At 40.7% G+C, this 20,756-nt stretch overlaps 1 protein-coding gene across 1 annotated transcript in view; it reads left to right on the forward strand.

The window, feature by feature from the left end:
• Positions 1 to 18,839, forward strand: part of LOC122812184 (histone chaperone asf1b-like) — a 50,968-nt gene extending 32,129 nt beyond the window's left edge. Inside the window, exon 4 of the mRNA XM_044084505.1 lies at positions 17,329 to 18,839. Coding sequence (XP_043940440.1) covers positions 17,329 to 17,535 — 207 coding nt within the window. The 3' untranslated portion in view covers positions 17,536 to 18,839. The remainder of the gene's footprint in view (positions 1 to 17,328) is intronic.
• The last annotated feature ends 1,917 nt before the right edge of the window (positions 18,840 to 20,756 follow it).

The following is a 20,756-nucleotide window of genomic DNA, read 5'->3' on the forward strand; positions in this document are numbered from 1 at the left end:
TGGAATAGTTACAAAAATGACTAATTTCCTCATAGCAGGAGGTTCAAATGCTGTTACTATTGCTGCACTTGGGATTCCCTTTACCTTCCTAACTTCATACTACCCTTATTGGGGGGGGGGGGCAGTGACATACCTTTACAGCCTGTCAGTTTGGAGTAAAAAAATGGACTTTTTTGACATTGGTCTTCTCTGTGGTTCTTTGGAGTAGAGGAGGCCATTTCTTGCAGAAGACTTAATGTTTTACTACTGAGACCCCTCAACCCCCCCAAAAAAGTTGCATACCCACTTCAGTTTTTGCAGGTGATGGCAGCTGCTTCCTTGCAGAGTAATGAGAGAAAGCAGGGGGATAGTAACTTAGCCAACTTTGTTGCATTAACTGACTGAGAAGGGATGGGGGGTGCTAGTCTTAAGCATACAAATAAACTTGTCAGTTGCTTTAAGGAAGAGGTACTAAAAGGAGATGAATGTCTGTAGAAGTCAGCTGTTCAGTGGCAGGAACATCTGAGGAATGTTTTCGGGTCAAATTATTTGAGGATACACTTGGATATTCAAGAAAGAGGAGATGAATGTCTAGAAGTCAGCTGTTCAGTGGCAGGAACATCTGAGGAATGTTTTCGGGTCAAATTATTTGAGGATACACTTAAGCAATCTACAAAATCCCAGCTTAATTTTCTAACCTACTTTGTCTATACCCTTTTTTGCTAAAGTCTCTGGCTTCTGATACTTGAATGTAATTTGTATGGTGGCTGTTGCTCTTTAGGATTTTGAATGCAGCTCCTTATCTCCTGTGTTTTGCTTGGTAGAACCTTAATCACATAGCTATCAAATGCCTTCATATTTTGAAATCCTGAATCACCTTGTTCTGTATGGAGAATTGCCATCTGTCTTTACTCTTGCTTACTTGGCCTGAAATACTTCTGCCCTATAATACTTCACTGCTTGTATCTTCCTATGCAGTCATAATGAAGACCAATTTTTTGAAGTTTTAGTATCTTGCAACATCCTCCACTGTCATTAAATTCCTGAAATCCCTACACCTAAATACTTGTCCCCATAAACCACTATAGCCTTTTTCTTTTGGGGGGGTTTGAAAACAGTGTTGCACAATACCAAAGTGTCCTTTTCTTTGATTTACCAAAACAATACTCGTGTAACATGCATTGGGATCCCCCTACAATAAAGTTCTAAATCAAGAAAGTTTCGTAGATAGAACTAGATCTGAACAATAAAATAGTAAGTTGGCAACAGCATCTGTGCCAACAAATCATACTGACTCCAAAGAAAAATATTCATACAAATATATATACCACAATTATTGAAAATATTCAATTTCCGGAATGAATAAAGTTTATACTTCCATTCCATAAGACCTTAGTTTACCATTTGGATATTCAAATTTGTTTGCTGAAGGAAAAAATCACTACACTAGAACTGTCCCCAGTAGTCTTGCTGGTTAAATTTAAAGTACCATGCTGCAACTATCAATCTATGGAGTTAATCAACTTATGAACCTTGGAAACCAGACTAAGTTGGTATTAGTGGACTGTTTTAATCTTGGAGCATTATCCAGTAGAAGTCTCTTGTATGCACTGTTAATTTTATTTTATTTTCTAACATCTCAAATCTTTCTTGGCTCTCCATCACTCTGCTTTCATAATTTTAAGGTCTTTAAAGTTGGAATACTTGGGCCAGTGTAATTATACTTGTAAAATGTCCTCTCAAGCCTTCAACTGGTTACTGTTTTGAGTGCCCTTAATTCTGTCAAGTCTGTGGGTATACTGTCACTTTGATTATCAAACAAAATGGCTAAATTTCCTAGTTTACTGTCTTGGATCCAACAGTGGGTATCTTAGTTTGAGGGAAGGTAAGACTTTTCAGACAGTGAAGCCATTTAACTTTAAAATGGCTATAATTAAAGATGTTAAACCCTTGAGTGAGAAGCTTGCCATCACAGGCAAAGGTAATACTTGTGAAAATAATTTGGAAGTGCTGGTTGTCTTTGCTTTCTCCTCTCCCAAATCCAGATAGGTTGTGGGGGGATAGCTAAGGTTCCTGGAAATTCCTGGGCCCTTTCCCTAAGTTTTTTAACCTGCAGGGTAAAGGGGGACGAGTCAAGACCATGGAATGATTTAATTCATTTCATATGTTTGTAAGGCACTGTCCTGATCTTCAACTTTGTGTTACAATTACCATTACCACTGGTGGTCTTGTAACTAGTTTCTGACCCTAATAGGAGTGGGTATGCATTTTGTGTAGCATAATCTTTCTTATTGGACTTATTTTACTTTGTTCAGGTAAACTTTAAACACCAAATCCATTAAATCTGTTATGTTTGATTATGAAATTTAAGTACATTCAAATATTACGAAGATCTTGAGTAACGGTTGGTTTCTAAAAGTCAGTTTGGAAATGTTTTTAAACTGGCATAAGTCCTTGGACTAATCTGAGGCATTCCTGTAAAGAGAACTTGTCAACTGCAGGTTGAGCACCTCTAAGATTGTAGGTTCCAAAGTCTCTAGCTAAGCATCCAAATCGGCAGACTTCCTAATCTTCAGTTCAGCTGATGTAGTAGCTTCAGAATTGCTCGTTTTTAAATGTAGCTGAAGGTGTGGAATTCAGGACGTTAGAACCAGGGGACAAACTTGCATGCTTCTGCTCTCAACCTTCTGGTGTTTACCATTAAAGCATTCTGAAGGAAAATTGTAATCGGACATTGCTGGGATTAGTTGAATCAACTGGGTGAGCTCTTGCCCATTCTTGGCATTGGCATTTCATTGTCTTATAGGGACACATTGGTGTGCAAAGTGCCACACTGAGTACAGAATTTATCTACAATTTTTTCTTTGAATTTGAGTCCCTTTTCTTTGCTAACAAAGTAGGTAAAAGAATACCCATGCCAGGTTCTTCTGATCTGTTCAAAGAATGCTTCATATCCTCTTGCCTGTGGCTCTTCATATCCTCTTGCCTGTGGCTCTTCATATCCTCTTGCCTGTGGCTCTTCATATCCTCTTGCCTGTGGCTCTTCATATCCTCTTGCCTGTGGCTCTTCATATCCTCTTGCCTGTGGCTCTTCATATCCTCTTAACCCTATTCGTCGGGGAACACTGCCATTGCCGTACTGTTAAAATCTCTCAAATGCTTCCTCTGAGGACTCCCAAATAGTGGTCTTAACACTATGCTTGCCTGTGGATCATTCTATTAATGTGAAATGTTTGCACATCCTTCACAAAACCACATTGATTCATATCCTATTTTTCCAAGTGAAACCGCTAAAACTGCCAAGTCTGTAACACTAAGCAAATATATTAAAAGTGCTTTTCGTCCAACAGTATAGTTGGACTTCAGAAAACCGAAAAACTTTTAAAAAAAGTTCAAAATTTAAATAAATTTCCCTAGGTCACAAGACAATAACATTTTTAAAGCAATAAATACCTAAAACATTTAAACTGTTAATCAGAAAATTACATCTTAAAACCACTCTTGTCATAACAGGTTAATATTTCTATACATCAATGTCTTGCAACCATATTAGTTGCCTCAATTTAATCATAAAAGTCAAATGGATAACTCACCCACTCAGTCTCTATTATAAACCATATATATTTACTCATATTAAAATACTAATTCAAACACTTTTCATTTAAACCTGGATCCATATAGGCATTCAGCCTAATTTGCCGCATTAGTTCAATTTTTTCTAAAATTAAATGGTCCACCCCTCATATCTTGGATAACCTGACCTATTACTTTGAATTTAAACTTGTGATCAGGATATGCTAATACATGCCTAGCTAGAGCATTTTCTTTGTTTGCTTATGCTTCTAGTGTTCCTACACCCTGTCCCTCTGTCTCCGATCGGTCTTTTCTATATAGAAAGAGGGACAGGCTTGACATCTGGCAACACAATTCCTTTAGAATTACAATTATCTGTTTTTGCAATTTAATCTAAAACCATTTTAGATTAAACAGTTTAAATGTTTAGGTATTTATGGCTTTAAAATTTTATTGTCTTATGTGACCTAGGGAAAGTTATTTAAATGTATTTTGAATGTTTTTAAACGTTCGGAAGTCCAATACGCTTTTGAGCGCTTTGTTAATAAATTTGCTTTGTGTTGGAGACTTGGCAGTTTTAGCGTTTTTTCTTGGAACAGTTCGTTAGTGCTGTTCATATTATGCTATGGCCAATGTTTTTCGACTCAACACCTACCATATTAAGGAATACTAACAATCACTCTGGGCAAATTGACCGTGTTGATTCAACTATTGTCACAAAGGGTAGATGCTTTGAATATCAGTTTGGATGCTGTAGCGTCAATTCAGCAGCAACAAGACTGGTCATTCAAGATTCGCTTCAACCAGGACAAGCTGGGCAAACAAATCTAATGCCACCAGAACAATTGGAACAAACAGGTACTTAAATTCAAATATTGAACCTTCAAACGAGCAGCCTAATTTGCAGATGCAGGCAGAGTACCTGCTATGATGAAAGCAGGAACTTCTAACGGAAATGCAAATGTTAATTTGCGTTTATTGCATAGGGCTTCTCAACAGCAACAGGATCAGATTTCCCCCGTTGGGCTTGATAAGCTCCAAACTTAAGATTGGTTAGTGACTCCAATAGGATTGTTTGCAACTAATTCTAATGTGAACAGTCGAAGAGACAACACATTAGATTTATTAAACCAGTTAGATTGCAATATGTTAAAATATAAATTTAGAGAATATTTTCAGGAATGCCGGAGACTGGAAATGGTACCCAAGGGGTTAAGAAGTAGGAAATGCACCACAGGCCTTGATATCAGGTTCTGAGTTTCATAAGGACCTGATAAAACTATTCAATCAACAGGGATTACAATTGCTTCAAATGATGCACATACTACAATAACAAAAGAATTAGGGGAACAGATCGAGCAATTAGATGGGCAGATTAAACAGCATAATGACTTTGTACAGTACAAGTTTGAATATCTATGCTCTTTTCAGAACAACATTTGGCTAAAAAAACTTAAAGGGACTGCTTGCAATATTTTACAGGGTCAGCCTATCCCCATCCCCACCATCTCAAGCATGGTCAAACCAACAGGTACCTAATTTAGAGCATAGTGGGAACATATCGCAAGAGGCCACTGTTGCATTACCATCAACGTTGGTACTGCAACAAGTGGGATTTCTGAATACAGATGGCGATTTGTAGGGGGACAATGTAAGGAGTGAATGTATTGGAGAATGCAGTGTTAACAATCAAATAAGAAACAACCAACGGTTAAAACCCCGTAGTATTTGAGGCTGCTAAGTCAACCAATGGCAACACTGGAACAAAAGGAAAGAACAGGAGGTGACAAAGAACCCAACAGGATATACCTGCTGTGATGAAAAAAAATACAGGGAGATTTTACTGTTAATTTTTCGTCTTTTCAAGTTTCCGAGCAATTGGTGGACATTCTAAAGGTTTGACATTTGTTCCTGCACAAATAGCACAAACTATTTGACCTCTAACTGTTGAAATTAAATTTAAAACCACTTAGGTTCTCAAAACTGAGTAATCAACTTGGGGTTTCAAGTTGTTTTAACCCACCATTGCATAACTTGTTTGAAAGTCAGAACTAGATTTGAGGAATTTGAAAGAAATGGAATCTAGATATATGTATAATATGAGTAGGGACTAAAGAGAAGTCCTTTAGCTCCTTTTGGCAGTGAAAGTACAGGTGATTAACCCAGAATAAGGGAGGGGGCCTTGTTTTTATGGATATACAAGACTATGAAGGGCAAGATAAAAGAAAGTGGGTACTGACGCTTAGCTTCGCTTAATGAATATAGATCAAACCAGCTTATTAAAAGTTTATTAAATGACTTATTTATAGAAGCGAGAATAGACTTGCATCAGAGTGCCCTGTATGTTTGGGGTACCCAACATCCATAAAAGCTTGAGCGACCCCCCCACTTAGACCAGTAGTGGGTGGGAGAAGATCCTCCACTTATGCCTGCGCAAAATGTTGATTCCATAATGAAAATACATGTCAGAGAAGATCTCAAAAGATTCTTGGGCATTCTTAGATAAATTGAACAAGTTAGAATACAAGCAAGAATATAATCCTTACAGTGGATGTGAAGGAACTGTATACTAGCACACCCCATCAACAAGGGATAGAATGGGCAACCATAAGAATGAGGCAGAAGGGTGCACCAGAGGAAGAAATTTCCCTAGTACAGGAGTTGGACATAATTCTAACAATTATATTTTATCTGATAACCAGTATTGTATCCAACAATTATATTTTATCTGATAACCAGTATTGTATCCAAAAGAAAGGGGTAGTGATGGGCTCCCTGTGCAGCTCTAGTTATGCAAATTTAATGTCCTTTTGGGAACATGTGTATTAGATAATATTTTCAACAAAATCGTCTTGCACAAGATTTTTAGACTATGGTGATCAAAAGTGATGAAGAAACTGCTCTAAATCTTAAAGCATTAAATACATCTACAACTGACACCTTTTTCACTAAATCCATCTTATTTAGATGTAGAACTTAAAATGAACAAAAGGTATGAAGCTAAAATATTTAGCCTACTTATTCTAATACATTTTTGCACTAATCAAGTGCACATCCATTCCACCAAAAACTGTAGTCAAGGGCCAGTTAGTCCGAGCAGCACGGATGAGCACTACAGAAAGTTTTCTTGAATGTATAAACTTGAAACAAATGTTTTTAAAACCAAACAGTACACGAAAACCACCAAGAAAGGAGAGCAGGAACTAGACGCACACAGGTTTATTCTGGTACCTCGGCTTCCACAGCCTTCAAAGGAATCCTTTCTTGGTGGTTTTCGTGTACAAATGTTTAAGTAGGGAATACCCTTTAGAATTAATGTAACACATGGACTAATGGTATATGTATATAAACCATTACTAAAGAAATGTATAGATACATCTACTAATTTTAGGGAGCTAGACTAGTGTAAATCAAGCAGACTCTTTACAACAACTGGAGTTGCCAGAGTTTAATTTGGCATGTATTTTAACCTTTTCATTATCTTTCAATAAGATTAAAGAAATGGAATCTGAAAGATGACACTAGTTTCGAAAGTAGGAATGTTACCAGTTTGGAGAAAAGGACTTAATGTTACAGAACTCCAAAAATAAGGAATTGGGTATGATGCAGTGTGGTAATTATCCATACTGCTATGTAATGGAATTGGGAATCATGATTGACATATGGTTTTAGATTAAATTGTAAGAACAGATATAATTGTAATTCTAAAGGAATTGTGTATGTTGCCAAATGGCAAGCCTGTCCCTCTTTTTTTTATATAGGCAAGACAGATCTGAGACTGAGGGACAGGGTGTATGAACACCTTAGAAGCATAAGCCAACATTAAAGAAAATATTCTAGCGAGGCATGTATTGGCATATCCTGATAAGTTTACATTTAAAATGGATCAGGTTATCAAAGATATGAGGGGGTGGACCATTTCATTAGAAAAAATGGAACTGTTGGACAAAAAGTGCTTTATTTCAATTTGCTTTGTTTTTTCTTGGAACACTTTTGTTTTTAGTCATATCCTATCTAGTAGAAATCTTATTTTTAAAATGGAAATTTTTATATGGAGCTGGGTCTGACCATAATCTGATGGAAAAACTTGCAGTAGAACTGTCAGATGTTCATCTCACATTGCTGCAGTCCTTACACTTGGGTAGTCCGCTGTCCTCGGTCGGCCCGAATATCAAAGTATAAGGCTGACGTCTGTCAAGGCGCATTTGACTGACATCAGGACGTCAGGGTACAAATGCGCATGACCGATGTCATATCCTCAGCCTTTTTTGCCGCATGGTCCGATGCAGAAGCAGCTTTGCAAGTGCCGGTTGGCGTTCTGAAATTTTTCGATTCCGGTTGGCGTTCTGAAATTTTTCGATTCCGGAGTTTCAGACAGAGTCAAAGTTGGCTAAGTACCCCGTTGGGGAATATTTTAGATTTTTCTTGCCTCAGTGGTTTACCGGATGTCAGAAAAAGTGAATAATTGTATATCTTGTGGGAAGCAGATACCGCGTAGACTATCATACTTTGTGTATTCCTTGTTTAGGGCCTGAGCACGACGTTGTTGGGTGTCGCTCTTGTGCTAGATTCAATAAGCGCACTATAAAGAGAAGGTTAGATTGCCAGGTTAGTCTTCGGGAAGCGGTGCAATTATAAAATGCCATCGGATGCTCCGACGCCCACTTCGAAGAAGCGCAAGGACAAAGCAGTTAAACCTAGGCTGGAAGAACCGTCCGTACCGGACGCCGGTTCTTTAGAGGTGTCGGTGGTTCCACCGGAGGTTTCTTTGGGATCCCAGGGAGAGACTTTGTTATTGCAGGATGTGGCCTCTCAGGAGGCAGGTCAGGCTGAAGGGGCTTCTCAGGTTACTATACTCCCCTCCCTTCCTAAGGTGGTTAGGCCCTCTCCTTCTGTTTCCAAGGCTTCTCCCAGAGGCAGGCTAGGTTTAGCTTCAGTTGGTGTCACCCCTAGTTCTTCAGGAACTGTGCCCAAGAAGCATATGCTTAAAATGGCAGAAGATTTGATTACTTTGATTAGGGGTTCTTTGCCCCCTCCTGATAAGAGACCTAGGGTGGAGCCTGAGCTAGGGAGTTTTGAGCAGGCTTCGGATGTTTCAGAGTCTTTGGCTGAAGACTTGCAGGAGTATTTTCCTTATTCTGATTCTGATGTGGATGATTCTACTCCTTCTGCTTCTCCTCCTGAGGATTTTTCTTTCAGAAACTCTTCATTCCATGAGGGAACATTTTAAGTGGGAAGGTCAGGACTTCTCTGATTCCAGGAAAAGGCTTAGGGAATTTTTGTTTTTACCCCAGCATAGGCCTTTGGCTATACCTCCTGTTTTGGATGTGGTGGAAGATGTTTTTACAGAGGCTTCTCTTAATCCTGATTCTTTGCCTCCTGCTCCTGTTAAACCGGATAGGTATTACAGGGTGCCTGAAGCTCATAAGTATCTTTTTCTAAGTCCTAGGGCAGACCCAGAAACTGTTAGTCAGGGGCCTAAAGGGGTTAAGGCTTCTGTTGTCAAGAATCCGGTTCCTTCAGATAGAGGCCAGGGCTTTGGATAGATGGGGAAAGAAAGTTTATACTACTTCCACTCTAGCTATGAGGGCTTTGAATTGCCAGTTTCACATGTTGAAATACCAAAACTATCTCCTTTCACAATTGAAGTCTAAGGTTGATGCTCTGGCGGAAGGTATTGATTGTAAAGAGTTGCAAGATTTAGTGCATGTTTCTGAACAGGTGGGTAAGCATTCTTTGCAATGTGGTTTTGATGCTGTACAGGCCTAGTCTAGGGTGGCTGCCACTGGGTCAGTTCTTCGCAGGCACGCCTGGCTGAGGGATCAGAATTTATCTGACCATGTTAAAACAAGGATTTTAGATGCTCCTTTACAATCTGATGTGTTTGGTTCTCCTGTTGAGACAGTTTTAAAGAAAATGGAAGACAAGGCTAAGTCTATGCAGACTGTTAAAGATTTTTTACAGGTTCAGCCTCCAAATTTTAGTAGAAATTGGCCTACTAAGGGGTGGACGTATCCTTCTTATGATTCCCAGTCTAGGGGTAGATCTACACGTGGTAGGGGCAGAGCTCAGGGCTCTTTCAGGCCTAGAACAGGGAGTTCTCCTGCACAGTCTTCGGGTGAGGGCAGGGGTCAGTCCTTTCGTAAACAAGACCCAATGACCTACCTTTTCAGCTGCCAAAACCTTCTCGTCTGGCAGCACCTTTGGGAGGAAGGTTGGCACTTTTCAAAGAAAATTGGAGTTTAATTACCCAAGACAGATGGGTATTGGATATCATTCACCACGGTTACAGGTTTTATTTCCATACCTTGCCTCCTTTCAAGGGCATGCCAGACGTTCCTCCTCCACAAAGAATAGAGGCTCACAAGCAAATTTCTCTGTTACTCCAAATAGGGGCCATTCAGCCGGTCCCTATGTCAGAAGTGGGCCTAGGATTTTATTCTCGCCTGTTCCTAGTACCAAAGAAAGGGAACACGTGGAGACCAATTTTGGACTTATCTATCCTCAACACTTATCTGGACATTCCCAAGTTCAAAATGTTGACGTTACAGCAGCTTTTACCTCTGCTGGGCAAAGATCATTGGATGGTAACTTTGGATCTCAAGGAGGCTTATCTTCATGTTCCTATCGTTGCAGGAAGTATCTGCGTTTTCAAGCTGGGACTTCTCATTATCAGTTCTCTGCATTGCCCTTTGGCTTATCTACTGCGCCCAGGGTGTTCACGAAAGTTCTGGCTCCAGTGATAGCTTTCCTCAGGTTAAAAGGAATACAGATCTATCCTTATTTGGACGATTGCCTGATTCTGGCTCAAGGAAGGGACGAGCTTCATCATTTGGATTGTGATAGCAGTGCTAAGATGCCTGGGGTATTCTGTGAACGAAATAAAGTCCAGTCTAGTACCCTCTCAGGACATGTGCTTTCTGGGTGTGAGACTGAATACAGCATCCCAGATGGCCTTTTTGACCCCGGACAAACAAAAGAATCTTTCCCTTTACTTTCATCAGTTGTCTCATCAGTCCAGGCTGACTGCAAGGACAGTCCTTCAAGCCTTGGGGTTCATGGCATCTTGTATTCTGGTGCTTCCCAATGCCAAACTGCATATGAGGAAGCTACAATGGTATCTCAAAAATGTATGGACACAGCACTGCCAGGATTTGGACACTGTCATTCAAATAATACCTTGCATTCAAAAGGAATTTTTGTGGTGGGCTCAGGAATGTCACCTAAACAAGGGACTCTCTGTGACCCGGCCAGAGGAGAGTCAGATTCTAACGACAGATGCCTCAGACAAAGCTTGGGGAGCTCATCTGAATGGAAAGTGGATACAAGACAAGTGGCCTGCCAGACTTCTACATCTACATATCAACTTGAAGGAGATGTTAGCAGTCCAATTTGCATTAATAGCTTTCAAGGATTTACTTCTTCCAGGGCAGGTGTTGATTCTAAGACAACACAACTGTCATGTGGTACATCAACAAGCAAGGCGGAACACATTCTTATCCCCTATGCAGGCAAGCAATGATTTTGTGGGAGACTGCTCTCAGTTTACAGCTAAATCTTCAGGCAAGGTTTCTGCCGGGAGCACAGAACTCCTTAGCAGATGTGTTGAGCAGACAAATTATGGATCCCCACGAGTGGAAATTGGATCCTCATGTATTTCAGAAATTGACAGTGTCATGGGGAACTCCAGACATAGATCTGTTCGCTTCTCCACTAAACCACCAGCTGCCAAAGTTTTGCACAAAAAGGTTTCATCCCACAGCTTGGAAAGTGGATGCTCTTTCTTTCAATTGGAGCAATCTTCATGTGTATGCCTTTCCGCCTCTGCCTCTCCTCCCAAAGGTACTACTAAAGGCCAGACAAGACAAGCCAAGGATGATTTTGATAGCTCCAGATTGGCCTAGACAGCATTGGTACCCATTACTGAGAAGCCTGGTACGGAAACCTCCATGGCCTTTGCCTTCGATTCCACACCTGTTGTCTCAGGAAGACCGTCATTTGCTCAATGTCAAGCTTCACTCTCTGCACCTAACAGCCTGGCATATTCTGTCTTGAACCATAGTGGGCCTCCACTTCCACAGCATGTTTTGAATGTTATTTTGGAAGCTAGAAGACCTAGTACAAGGAAAGTGTACGCAGATAAATGGAAGAGATTTTTATTTTGGAGTGCAGCAAAGGATTTTGATGATTCTGAGCCTAATTTGAGTGTGGCTCTTCAATATCTTACTGAGTTACTGGACAAAGGTTTGTCCTTCTCTTCTATTAAGGTTCATGCTGCAGCAATTTCGGCTCACTATGATTGTGACCCACCATTGTTTTCTCATCCTTTGTTCAAGCAATTTCTTAGAGGGGCAAAGAATATAAGACCCCCACGAAGAGCTCCTACTCCTGCTTGGGATCTCAATTTTGTGTTGGAGAAACTCACTCTACAACCTTTTGAGCCTGCAGCTACTGCTGAATTGAAATATTTATCATGGAAGACTGCTTTTTTGTTGGCTATTACCTCTGCAAGAAGGGTTTCTGAGTTGCAGGCCCTTATGGCGGTTGAGCCTTTCTTAATTTTCCATAAGGATAGGGTATCTTTACGTACTAATCCTTCCTTTATGCCTAAAGTGGTTTCTAGTGTGGCTTTAAACCAAACTATTCATTTGCCAACTTTTATGCAAACCCCAAAATAAAGGGGAAAAGATTTTGCACACTTTAGATGTACACAGGCAGTTGCGGTATTATTTGGACAGAACTAAAGGGTTCAGGCAGTCTCAGCAGTTATTTGTTTCTTTTGCTTTGAGTTCTCAGGGCAAGCCTGTGTCAAAACAAACTATTTCTAAGTGGATTGGGTTTTGCATTGCTTTCTGTTATTCCCATCATGGCAAGGAAATTCCAGCTGGGATTAGGCCTCATTCCACTAGGGCAACTGCCACTTCGACAGCTTTTTTGAGGGGGGTGGCAACTAAGGATATTTTGGAGGCAGCTACTTGGAGTTCAGTGCATACTTTCTCTAGGCATTATCACCTACCACTTTACTCTAAATCCAGGGCTGGTTTTGCCACTGCTGTTTTGCAGGGCATTTTGGCAGCTCCTGCTTCCTTATAGTTTGGCCATCCTCCCTTACCTCTGCTTTGGGATTCTACCCAAGTGTAAGGACTGCAGCAATGTGAGATGAAGAACATAGTACAGTTTTGTACCTACCATAAATGTAGATGTTCAAGATCCACATTGCTGCAGTCCAATTTACCTCCCTCCTTCCCCTCTGTAGTTAGAGGCGGTTGTGTGGGTTGGGTTGTAAATAGGGTGTATATTGTATATATTGTACATATTTTTAGTGCTAGGATGGTTGGTTGTTGGTTTGCTGTCTTTTGGTTTTGGCCTTTATTTCTAGGGTCTTCTGACATCTGGGGCAAGAAAAGACTGAGGATATGACGTCTGTCATGCGCATTTGTACCCTGACGTCCTGATGTCAGTCAAATGCGCCTTGACCGACGTCAGCCTTATACTTTGATATTCGGGCCGACCGAGGACAGCGGACTACCCAAGTGTAAGGACTGCAGCAATGTGGATCTTCGAACATTTACATTTATGGTAGGTACAAAACTGTACTTTTTCTATGCTAATCACCCAAGCACCAAAAACAGTACTCCAAAAAAAAAATGAATAAGATCTATAGGTAAATGTACTGCATATTACAGTTGTAAAGTCTCACTGGACTATTCTGGTACACAAGCAAATTATAGTGACCAAAAAAACTGAACCAAATTATACCCAGTATTAGAAGCTAATCAATTAGTATTAAAATTGGCCAACTACTTTGTAAAATTCCCATGATTTCATCACTTGTGCCATTTTTTCAAGTTTTGTAGCTTAAACAAATTGCCTTTTTAAATATCCACATCTAAACAAATTAGTTTTACATATGTGACAACCCCCTGCCCCAGCAGCCCAAGATCACATTAACTTAGACTGGATATCCTATAGCCAAGTTATTCATTTTAATAACGTACAGTAGCCTCTGACATATTACCCCATTTTAAATGTTTCTGCACATTTATAGTGCAATGAAAGTATTTGCCCCTTCCTGATTTTATTTTTTTGCAAGTGATTTAAGGGAAAAAACTATCCAAACCTACATGACCCTATGTGAAAATTGCCCCGTAAACCTAATAACTGGTTGTGCCACACTTGATTGCATTTGTTGCTGCTAAATGGAAATAAGTCTTTCACATCACTGTTTAGGAATGTTGTCCCACTCTTTGCAGAATCTTTTTAATTCAGCCATATTGGAGGGTTTCTGAGCATGAACCGCCTTTTTAAGGTCATGCCACAGCATCTCAATTGGATTCATGTCCAGACTTTGACTGGGCCACTCCAAAACCTTCATTTTGTTTAAGCCATTCAGAGGTGGACTTGCTGGTGTTTTGGATCATTGTTCTGCTACAGAACCCAGAACCCAAGTTCAGCTTGAGGTCACTGGCCAGACAGTCTCCTTCAGGATTTATTGGTAGAGAGCAGAAGTCATGGTTCCATCAATCACAGCAAGTTGTCCAGGTCCAGAAGCAGCAGAGCAGCCTGACCATCACACTATCGCCATGTTTGACTGTTGGCATGATCCTTTTCTGAAATGCTGATACTTTTACACCAGATGTACCAGGATGCACACATCCCAAAAAGTTCAACTTTTATTTTCAGTCCACCAGAATATCTTTCAAAAGTCTTGGATCATAATGTTTTTTTTTTTTTTTTGAGAGACTAGCCTTTATATTTGGTTAGCAGTGGTTTTCGTCTTGGAACTCTGGCATGCATGCTATTTTTGCCCAGTCTTGTGGTTGAGTTATGAACATGGACCTTAGCTGAGGCAAGTGAGGCCTGCAGTTCTCTAGATGTTCTGGGTTCTTTTGTGATTTCTTGGATGAGTAGTCACTGGGCTCTTGGGGTAACTTTTTTGTAGGCTGGACACTGGGTAATTTTCACCACCGTTCCACATTTTCTCCATTTGTGGATAATTGCTCTCACTTGTTAGCTTGAGTCCCAAAGCTTTTAGAAATTGCTTTGTAACCTTTTCCAGACTGATGTCAATTTTGTATCTCGTGTTCCGGAATTTCTTTTGGATCTTCACTTTGACAGGTTGTAGTCAAGTGATCTCCAACAGGTCTGGCAGTAATCTGGTGTAGGTGTGGCTTGTGAAATTGAAGACTCCCAAAAATATGGTTAACCGTGGTTACTTCATGGTGTAACAAGGGGAAAGTACTTTTTCACGTAAGATCTTGTAGGCTTGGATAGTTTTTCTTAGTAAATCACTTGCATTTTGTGTAATTTGTTTGATCTGAAATGTTTAAGTGCGACAAACTTGCAAATAAAATCAGGAAGGGGTCAAATGCATTTAAAGCATTCTTGTATACAATGCAACGAAAAAGTAACTCATACATTTTAAATGCTTCTGCACATTATCAGCCAGTAGAGCTAATTAGAGTAATCTAAATGCACAACCTCAGCCTGGTCTGATATCAGTAGGATTTGTTGGCGCAGATTTGTGACCCAGAGACTTCCCCTTCTGTGAAATATTACCTCTCCATATCAGAGTACCTAATTAACCCTTAAGTGCAACTTGGATAACTGAATGGGGAACAAAATCCTCCTGGGATTCCACCAGTGTCCCTGTTGGACAGGGGCATTGGATGTGCTTTAGTTTGCCCACAGTTTAACACTTTCAGCCACTTGCAAAGCCACATTTATTCACTCCAAGTGTTGCTAGTCTTATCTTCTCCCAGCATTAGTCTGGTTCAAGTACAAGATGCACCTGATTCTTTCCTGGGAGTTGTCACTTATCAGCTATTACAAGAATGAAGTGCTAGGATCTCCTAGCAAATTGGCTTGCTCCAAGTTTCTCCATTTGTGGGCTTGGTGTCTCCATTCAAGACTTGCAGTGAACCCCTTTAAATCTCAGCTGATGTGTTCCTCAATAGCTGACTAGTCTGGGCTTGTCCATCAGCCATTCTATTGGTGAACCATGCCACACCTTTTAGAGGGTAGCTGCAATGGTTTTCATCCAATTTTCAAACTTCAAAGTATCAAACTGCAGTCATCTTTCAAAACCCATAGTGGCAGATGGGAGAAACCAAGCAACACAAGCTATTTCCATTACTTATACAGAGCTGTAGTTGCCACTGACTTGTGTCCACATTAGTGGAATACCTTAAGGGTTGAATTCATTGCATTGGTTCTCTAAATTAGTTCATGGTCCATTTAAACTCTTCCCAGAGCTGCCTTTCCCAAGGCATGATAGCAAGTCAGTGGGGCAACAGACCCAAGGGAGAATGTGCTTTGTCTCCCTAGGCAAGAAGCCACGAGGCATGGTAATGCATTATTCCAGCTGCTTTCTGGCAGACCAGTCTATTTGGGCACAAACTTGGATGCCCCATGGGGGTGGGTCTTTTGTGACATGAAGCCTTGCTGCAGTCTATACATCCACCTCTCCCTTTGTGGCACCATGACCAGCAATAGCTCCTTAAGATTTTGACAGTCTGCTGGAATGTGTGTAGCAGGCTTTGTAATGGCTTGTGCAGATCCTCTAAAAGGTTTGGAATTCCTAATGTTTTGGTAGGTTTGACTAGTCCGAGACTAACCTGGCAGTAACTTGGCCTGGAGTTTCCTTTAAGGAAAAGGTACATTGGTGTTTTATAGCGAGAAACTGGTTGCGCTCGTTATCTTAACGCAAGTTTGAATGACTTAGACCCCAGGAGACACCAGTGTTGTGGGAAAAGTAGGATAAGTAATACCTGTCCAAATTTAAGACAAATTGCCACTTTCAAAATTGGAAGTAAAATTGATGCTCTGGTGCCACTACATATAAAGGCTGTGGTTCATTACAATCTTCATATAAAATTGTAATTCTGATGGAGTACCAGAGTATGATACATTTCTGGCAATTTCATTTTAAAAGCTAGTAATGCTTGAGATTTAGTCTGAAAGCTGAAAGAATGGAGAGTTGATGCACTTTATTGAAGTTTTCGCCTTTACATAAACTTTTTTAATGGAGTGTTGATAGAAATATACCCTTTTGAAGAAAGGGGAACCAAAGTTAATAGAATGACCCTAATATCTACAGCTTAGTTATGGCATGAGGTGCAGAGGGATTGATGCAGTGTAGATTAAAACATTAGCAGACTTGAGTCCTAATGTCACACAGGAAGGCTTCCTATTGAAATGTTTGTACTCTAAATGATGAAATGGGGTGGGACTGAATCCCAGAGAAGGATGGATCTCATTGCTTTTTTCCTTAAACTTTTGCAGCATGGGGCAAGCCCTGATGCACCTTCATCTACTCTGAGAACACCCTAACTCAGAAAAAAGGCCATCTTTGCAAGTCTCACTTTTTATGCCTTCTCCATCAATGTTTTGGGACTCACTCTAGTGGATCCTGGCACTTCAAATGCTTAAATAGAAAAGCAAGATGAAATTGGAGAGAGGAGTTCTAGTGCATAGAGGACCACCTGAATTGTTTTCCACTGCCACCAAGCATCCTGTTCTCAGGAGAGCTTCCTGTAGATTGGGTGTCTGCTTTGATATCTGAACAGTGCTATCAAAGACAAATATGCAGCTGTCCTGTCAGTTTCTTGTAGATTGTAGAACTAATTCTTTGGTTAGAATGCATCCATATAGCAGTGTACAGTTTTTTTGTGATGGCTGTTCAAAGTTGAAGTAAAATAAACTACATGGAAACATTACATTGATTTTGATGAGCTTTATCGGTTAGTAGAAGTAACACGTTTCTTTTCTTTCCAGCTACAGCGCAACATTCTAGCCTCAAATCCTCGCGTGACCAGGTTCCACATAAACTGGGATGGTTCCACTGGCAAAATGGAAGACATTGAGAACATAGACCCATCACTGAACCCTATGCTTCCTCCAAACTGTGTGCCTTCTAAGGGACTGGGTCTACCAGGAACTGCTCTAAGCATCATACCCGATAACTCCATGGACTGCATGTAACAGTGTGCTCCAAGAAGTGGACAGCTTTTGAATGTGGAGCTCCATATCCTGGAACTTAGTTTTGCTCCCTTTAACTTGGTGTCTTAAAATGCTTTTCTCACCCCATAAAACCCCTTCTCCCATGAACAGCTTTGGTTTAAGATGCAATGGTTCTGGGAGGTATGGAGGACTAAATTAATATGGGACCAGACAAGTACTCCTGTCTACTTTATACTGGGGGAGAACTGTTCGTTGACTACTTGCACTTGTGGTGCCAAGAAATCCCATGAGATCTACTTGATCCGTTCCCTATAACAAAGGGGTTATTTCTTTGCATACTTTAACAGCAAACTGATTTGATGCCACCTGAGATCCGAGTTGGCATGTGGCAGGTAACACCTTTGCAAGCTTTCATTTCTACCAGTCATGTTTGTTTCACCTAAACTCATTTTTTAAACGCATACCAGTTCTCCCCTGCTGTAAAACCTCTACATGAACTGCTTTTAAAAGCGAATAGCATGGTCTTTACTTCCCCTTTTGAGAGGTGCTCCATGGAGTACCTCTTAAGAAGATCCGCATTGGCTTTCCAAAACTGAGATGCAGTTCAGTATTGCTGTTTTTGTATGAACTATCTTGGAAAAGTTTTCTATCTTAGTCTGCTGACCTGACTTTTGTAGCACCCTCTGAGCCCTTGTTTTCGAAATATTCATACATGTATGGACATAACATGTTAACATGCTGTGTTGGTAAGCTTACTGAGCACTTGTTTCCAGAAGGAAGATGCAGTGATTCCAGTCCAGTGCTGAGGCTAGAAGGGGTAGTGAACAGATTGCCTTGGCTGAACCTTCACTGCCAATACAGAGTATGTTTCTGAAGATTTACACATTTCAAAGTTCCATACTTGGAAAGACATGTTACATGGTAGAGCAGGAAAAGCCAAATGGAGGTGCCTGGAGTCTAACTTTACAAGTGTACCCACTTCATGTTAACATTCAAGAAACAAGACTAAAGGTATATCATTGGTTGCAGCCTGTGTGCTCTGGTCTTGCCTTTGCCTTCTAGAGCACTGCTCTTACCTTTGACCAAAGTCTACTTTTCCAGAAAGGTGTATTCAGACTCTTATCTAAATATGATTATACATCTGTTTACATTTTGAGATGCTTTTGTCAATATACAGTTCATGATCACCAAGTGATCAGAATGCAGTCAGTTTGCTTAACATTCAGTTTAAGACTGCTATTATGTATGATAGTTTTGCTGTTTTGTTAACTGCACAAGATTAAGATCTGAAGTTTTTTGGAATAAAAGCACTTGTAAAAGCTGTAGTACTAGAGACCTGCACATTCATCTGACTTTCCCAAATTCTTGCGGTCTCTACTGTTCATATGATTATTCTTGGCCTTTTGTAAAATGAGGTGCATCGGTTCTTTCAGCAGGTAATTCCTGCTGAACTTGACTGGTAATGTTTTGTTACAATTTACTTTTACTCGGTGAAATTTACAGGCCATATAATGACAGTTTAGTACATTATTTCTTGAAGCATTAACAGAACTCAATCTGCAGTTGTCCCAAATTCGGGGAAGCTGTGCCATGTATGTCCTTTTGATACTGTTCATCTGAACATTCTTAAGGCTGAAGTAAATTGTCACATCTGCTGTTTGCTTATTTGTGGTCAGTCTCTTGAGGACCCCTTGCTGTTTACACAGACTAGACTACCAAAGTAGCCTAGTTACTTGCCTCCTTTTTCTCCATAATTGGGAGCCCAAGTAGAGGAAAGCTGTCAAGTTTCTGGCCAACATAGCTACTAGCTGCCTGCAGTGCAAGGCCTGTTCTCTGACCACACTGCAAAGGTTTTTCCTTGCCAAACTTGCACAACCTTTTAGACTGAATCGGGCATCACGGGTTCAGCAATCTACACCTTCAAGACTAGTCACTGCCAGGCACTAGTCTGGCACAAAGACCAGACTATACACTTAGATAATGCCTCTGCACAACTACAGCTCTCGAGGCAATCTGGTCCCACCTGCAGTTTAACAAATCTCTAGCCTGGGCTTTCTTTTTTCATTTGGGAGCCCTTTGCAATTTAGTCAACAAGCCTTGCTGATTCAGAGCAAACACTATTTTGACTGCCGGACCTAGAGTGCATATATTTTGGCTTCACCCTAAAATGTCTAGATAAATACTGCCCTGCCACAAGACTGGCAGTTGGTGCTGCAACAGGCAGGGGGCACCAATCTTGCACTCTTTTCCTCGCTACTTGTACCATTCTCTCCCCAGGCTTGTTCAGTTTACTGATCATAGAAAAGAACAGTTTCTGGACGGCCAGTATAGTCTACCCTTCCATGCAGATCTCCAGGATGTTTCCTTGCATAATCAGGGAGTCCAGGAGGTTACTGCACTTCATGGTAGATATGGTTAACCTATTTCATGGTTTTGTTGGACACTTGTACACGCTTCCTTGTCTAGAAGCCAAGGTCTAGTCTTACTGGATGACTAGCTGCCCCCTACTAATACAGAACTACAACTGTGTGGTCCTTCAAGCTTGGGTTTCCCTTCAAAGTCTCAGATTAAGGTTGATACGCAAGACTGCTGTGTCTTCCATTTTGCTACCCCCCCCCCCCAAGACAATGTCCCTACAATCTCAAATTTGTGACTTGATCTCATACCCTGCATTGCACCAATGTTATGCCTCAGTTTCATGGCACATGCTAGCAATCTTTTTGGTCCACTTGGGTGCTGTACAAGGATTCTGTAGTAGATGCCAAAGGCTCACCTGGATTCACATTCTTTCAAATCAATTTTGTAGGTGTAGCATGGGAATATAGATGCATGATCAGTCATATGTTCACCCTTCCACTCCTGGTGTGATATGTCACAATTAGGGGAAGCATTGTTTTGGAACCTGGTTGGGTCAAGGGGACATCTGCGGTTAAACTGCACATCCTCCATCTGGAGGAGTGCAGTCCTAACACTAAAAGTAGGACCTCCCATCCATTCAGGTAGGGCAGTGGTTTGGCATACCAACAAGGAGGGTGGAACCTATTCCTACCCCCATGTCTGCAGGCTGTGGCTAAGGGACTACCTTTTTTCTAGTAGCAAAAGCCAGCTGGAGTGGCAAAGCTCAGTGGTTCAAATGAGGGCAAATGCTATTTTCCTTCACAGGGGAAACGCGCTGTAAATCTGCCTCCTGCCAAACATAGATCAAGAAAAACACTTCTGGATCACAAAGTATCCAAATAGAA

This window comes from Protopterus annectens, chromosome 9.part0 (genome assembly GCF_019279795.1).
Source record: "Protopterus annectens isolate FY-2018-M chromosome 9.part0, PAN1.0, whole genome shotgun sequence".
NCBI classification, from domain to species: domain Eukaryota; kingdom Metazoa; phylum Chordata; order Ceratodontiformes; family Protopteridae; genus Protopterus; species Protopterus annectens.